Raw genomic sequence first — 5,472 nt, 5'->3', positions numbered from 1 at the left:
TAACTAATTCAAAAATTCTAGCGGCATATTTGTAGTCAAAATAATGTCTACTCCGAAGTTAGTTGCAGCTTTTTGACATTATTTTCAAGGAAATATCTGTCGAAAAAGCTGCAACTAACTTTATAGTCGACTTTATGTTGCCTACGAATATGCCCCAAAAAATTTTATAAACTTTTCATACCAATTATAAACATTGTAATTAAAATTTCTAGAAAGGGTTTTTGTAAATTGCAACTTTGAAAGAAAAAGCAGTATAAAACTTCTGCTCTCAATATAAGCAGCGGCAGAACACCACATCTAATATGAAATTATAACTTTTAGAAATAGATATAGATTAAAGCAGTTGACTAGAACTTCTATGTTTCTTATAATCAATTTCTATTTGCAAAAGTTCTAATTTCATCTGAGCTTCTTTTACTTCGAGTGTATGCTTTTCTTTCGCCATTGCATGCTTGTCTACCGCCCTTTTGTTTTCTTCCTCCCAAAACAAATGATAGGAATCGGGAATGGTCTTATTTTTTTTCTGCTCTGATTTGACCTCCAGCTTATTAGCTTTTTTCGTCCGCAAACTAGTTGGATTCCATGAGCTCCAATCAAGTGTATTTTCCTGAAACAGTTTATATACACATATGTATATTAGGTAAAATTAATGGAAATACACTATAATATTATATTACAATCTCTGCACCCTCAATAATCTCCACATCATTCGCTGTTTGACTTGGCATAGAGTCGTCCAAAGATTGTTGTTGTAGAAACCGTGCTTTTCCAAGCGAGGGGTTGAGGCGTATATCAATGTTTTGGTCTTTGATCGGGCTTTCCTTGATTGTTTCGGTAGTGCAGATCCCCATTAATATCGTCCACATATTCGATTTCTTGAAAGGCTGAAATCATATACACATGTAATGAATATACTAGGGCTGAATGGAGGATATTGTGGAGATGGTCTTGGATTTGCATTTGCAAAATATGTGAGTTACGCGGTTTTGCAGACGATACGCGGCTTTGTACTTTAAACGGCGAAATGCAAAATCACATCCACAAGATTCTGAACAGCGCAATTGTCTTTTTAGCTCAGCACCAGATGGAAATCAAGCACAATTTTTAAGTTTTATATTTGTTTTTATCGCCGATGTTTTGACCTCAATTTAAGATCATCCTCAGGACTTGAAAACATCATTATGTATAAAAGCATTCATATGCACATGTTTATAAGCATTAAAAATAGCACAATTTGTTGAGTGTATAACTATGTATGTATTGTCACCTTACCTTTTGTTTACAAAAGCCGACCTACCTAATGTCCCAAATAAATGCACTTACCGTGCGCAACAACAACACAAGGGGGCCAAACGAAATAAACAAATGCACGCACAAAAGGGAGATGACAAGAAAAATTCCAAGCAACCGGCTGGCTCAGTGGAGACGGCGGGGTTGCTTGCAAGGGACAATATACACGCAATCCAAATACCCAACAAACAAAATCTAGCCAGGGACAACAACGACAAAAATACCAAACGGCACCAACTAATATATATATATATGTACGTAGTAATAGGGTGGGTCGAAAATTTTAGCTAAACAGAAAATTTTTAAACACGAAGATTTAAAAAGACAAAACCTTGTTTTTGGGGCGCACCCGAGGTGAGGTCCAACCAAAAGGTTACGAACCCTCTCGCACTACCGCCCGTGCTGCCGGGGATATCTTTAACCCGCCTGTATGACTGGGCTCAGGGTGCAGGATGCTAAACAGGATCGGAAAGGGAAACACAATAAGAGGAAGCCTGCCGACAACAATAACGCCTAAATACACAACACAACAAAAGAAAACGATACTTATCGGCGGTCGGTGGGCGTTCCGACCGCAGGGGTGCTCCTCGGGGATATGGCTCCCAAATCCGGTGCCGACTTCACCACGCCTCGACTGGCGCTGCTCCTCGAAACTAATCGCTGCTGCTACTGCAATCTAAGTGCCTCGCCTGGCACTTACCGAACTTTTATTCAATTTTAAACACCTCGCACCAAACAGATCCATCTAATTTTACTGGGCCACTATGTATAAAAGCACTCGCGCTCGCAATAAGGGTCTTGCCTTTCTCAAAGCTCGCCTAGAACTGCCCCGGCACGCAGTCGCGAACCAGGCCGCAACCTACGCACCGGTACGCAAACCGTTGGAGTGTCAGTGCCGGTGTTGTTGGTGCCCGATCAATTGGCGCCGGCCCGATCATTCTAGAAGCGAATTGGGCGCGGTCGCCACCACGGCGCACACAAACAACACCATGGACTTGCCATTGCCATCATACAGCGGACAACAAAAGTGCCGCAATAGGTGAGAGCAAAGGCGACACCCCTACTACGGTCTTTCGCGTCATCTCTCATTCCTACATTCTTACCCTCGGTCGGCACCGTTTTTGGGCGGAGTGCCCTAATGGAGACTTTTCCCCTTTGCGGTGGCGCTCCACCGACAAACAACTATTTCGTTCAACTTGAGCTCATTCTGCTATTTATTTAGGTATGTACATACATATGTACACTTGAGTGTCGGCAGACTTCACTCCTATCGGCTGGAGTGAAAGGAAATAGGTAAATAGAACAAAGGGGAAACAAATGTTTATTTTGTTGCGGCCAGTACGCGACAACCCCACCCCTTCCTCCTTAAAAAGAAAGCTTGCCTTCTTTTGTGAAATACCTATCTCCTAACTGTTCCTATATGGTCTTAACTCCTTCACGTTCCATGTCCATTTATCTTTGCCTGACTCGTCTACCAGGACATAAGTCCATGGCGACACCTTCTTCTTCACTATAAAAGGTCCTATATATTTCGGCGCTAACTCCGCCGCGTAGTAATTTGCTGCATCAGATAATACAAAATTTTTCCTCCAAACTAACTCTCCTGGCATATATTGCACATCTCTTCTCCTAAGGTTATAATTTCTTGCTAACTTGGCACTGGCCTCCTCTAATCTCACTCTAACGCTAGACCTAATCTCTTCGAGTCTCTTTGCTCTTTCTTTACAATTAATTCTCTCCTGCTCTCCTAATGACTCGATATATCTCCTACTGCCTTCCAACGCCATTTCCCTACCAAAATTTACAAAGTATGGCGTGGCACCTAACACTTCATGCTGCGCTGTTCTAATACAGCACGCTACCTTTGCTAATTGCTGGTCCCAACTCCTTTGGTTATCCGCTACGTAAGCCCTAAGCGTTGTCTTAATTATCTGGTTTATCCTTTCGGCCGGATTAGCTTGCGGGTGATAGTGGGCGGTGTACCGGATTTGGGCACCATACGCACCGCAGAGCCCCCGCAGTTCGCGATTCCTGAACTGGGGTCCATTGTCGCAGACCACCGACCGAGGGACACCAAACAAAAGAAACACCTGATCCTCTAAGATTTTACAGACGCCCTTCGCCGTGGCAGTCCGTAAGGGAAACAACAGCGGAAACTTCGAAAAGTAATCCACGACCGTTAAAATATACTGGTAGCCCTGTGTCGACTTCACCATGGGCCCTACCAGCTCAACACATATCATTTCCCAAGGCTCGATTGCCTTGGACCTCTCAACAAACCCCCCAGCTGGCTGTGTGTTATCAGGCTTCACCTGTTGACAAATCTTACATTTTCGAACATATTTCGCGATATCCGCCTTCATCTGCGGCCAATAAAAATTTTGTGCAACCCTAGCGAAAGTTTTCCGGATGCCCATGTGACCGGCCAACTGGTCATCATGACTTTTACTGAGAATCTCAGCCCTCTCCTCTCGACCAACAACCTTTTTCCAATCCAAAGAATCACCGTAAATAGAGGGGAATTTGGACTTAACGAATTTGTAGAGGCAGCCGCCTTCTACTCTCCACGCTGGGTACGATAAGGGTCTCTTTTCTACAGACCGAATCATCTTCGACAACCAGGGGTCACTACTGGAAACTTCAGCAACAGGCACACTACGGGACAACATATAAAATTTTGATTTTCATGGTTTTTTGTTATATAATGAGCTATACTGTTACAGAAAAACTAACTGATACCCGCGACTGCGTCTGCGTAGCTTACTACTTTTCGATATACCCTTCTGACAGTTGATTCAGTCAAGTGACACTTTGACTAGTTTTGGCTATTTTTCTTTTATTTATAAAAGTTTAGCACTTTACCTATCCAGCGGCACATAAGTCCACATTTAAAACTTCGTACAAAGATTATCAAAATTCAACCTGGTGGTGTCAATCTGGTGTCTGTCAAAAATAGATGTAACATCTGAACTATGTTGCCAATATTAATGCTTACTCAGGTAGCTGGCTTATTAAAATTGAACTAAGTCGAACCATAAATATGGATTTTCTGAAAATTATTATATTGATATAGATATAGTACGCCGAAGTTATTTATATATTTTTTGGGTGCTCATAAATAACTTAGAACCAGTATTTATATTATTTAATCTTTTTTTAGTAGTAATGATCTCATATGCAGTGCTTATCATGAGTGCCGTATACTCACATATTGACAAGATTTTACCTTTTTTTATGAGAGTATATTTTATTCTTTAACAAAAGCCATATGAATGCAAAGTTTAATGGCCTTATTCATAAAAAATAAAGTAGGTTTAAAGAGCTTTATAAATTGACGTTTTCATACATTTTTCAATTTATAAACCTTTTGTAAAACTACTTTATTTTTTATGAATAAGGCCATAAATCTTTGTACATTAAAAAAAGAAATCAACAAACTTTCTTAAAAATTTAATTATCTACAAATATGTAGATAGTGAAATTTTGTCAATATGTGAGTTTCGTATATATATTAAAAAAAATTTATGAGCACCATTTTAGATGAAACACATTTTTGTAATTTTTAGCTTCTACTAAGTGTAAGTACTTTAATTAATATTCAATATATAATGTATTGTACATGAATTCCTGTTTTGTTAATAAAAAAGGAAAATTACAATGACATGAAATTTATTTGAATATGATGAATATACACTCCGTTGCATACAAAGTACTTATGTTCTAAGTGGTTTTATATCGACGGCTGAGTGGAAGACCGACCTATCTCGGCAGTCGGTTTGAAAACGCCATACCTCAAAAAAACTTTTCAAGAACTCCCAAATTCAGAATTCGATTGAAGAACGCCCTATCTTAGAATTTGGTTCAAAAACGCCCTATCTCAGCTGAAAGTATATTGAAAATATGTCGAGGTAGGATATTTAAGAATCGGCAGCGTGCTTGTAATAAATTCTAAAATAGGCCGTTTTGAAAAGTTTTCTGAGTTAGGGCGTTTTCGAACTGTCTGCCGAGATAGGTCGATCTTCCACTCAGTCGTTGATATGGAAGAAAATGCCTAGCACTGTCAACAAAAACTACGATTGTTAATATGTGACGACTTTATATTACGCAACGGGTGTATGTATGTATGTAGACATTTCCTTACAACCTGAAATATAACAAAAAATACATTAAAAAATAAACTTA

The 5,472-nt window shown here is 39.8% G+C and overlaps 1 protein-coding gene across 1 annotated transcript; it reads right to left on the bottom strand.

Annotated features, from left to right (window-relative positions):
- Nucleotides 1-70: 70 nt before the first annotated feature.
- LOC108376201 (uncharacterized) lies at nt 71-851 on the bottom strand. The gene is made up of 2 exons (XM_017632393.1): nt 678-851; nt 71-607 (listed from the first exon to the last, which is right to left on the bottom strand). The coding sequence occupies exons 1-2, from the start codon at nt 849-851 to the stop codon at nt 335-337; spliced, it is 447 nt and encodes a 148-aa protein (XP_017487882.1). The 3' UTR covers nt 71-334.
- Nucleotides 852-5,472: the final 4,621 nt, after the last annotated feature.

This window comes from Rhagoletis zephyria, unplaced genomic scaffold (assembly GCF_001687245.7).
Source record: "Rhagoletis zephyria isolate East Lansing unplaced genomic scaffold, Rhagoletis_zephyria_1.1 Rzeph_scaffold_10045, whole genome shotgun sequence".
In the NCBI taxonomy this organism is placed as follows: Eukaryota; Metazoa; Arthropoda; class Insecta; order Diptera; family Tephritidae; genus Rhagoletis; species Rhagoletis zephyria.
Note: the sequence above shows the minus strand (reverse complement) of the source record. Positions and strands in the feature narration are given on the sequence as shown.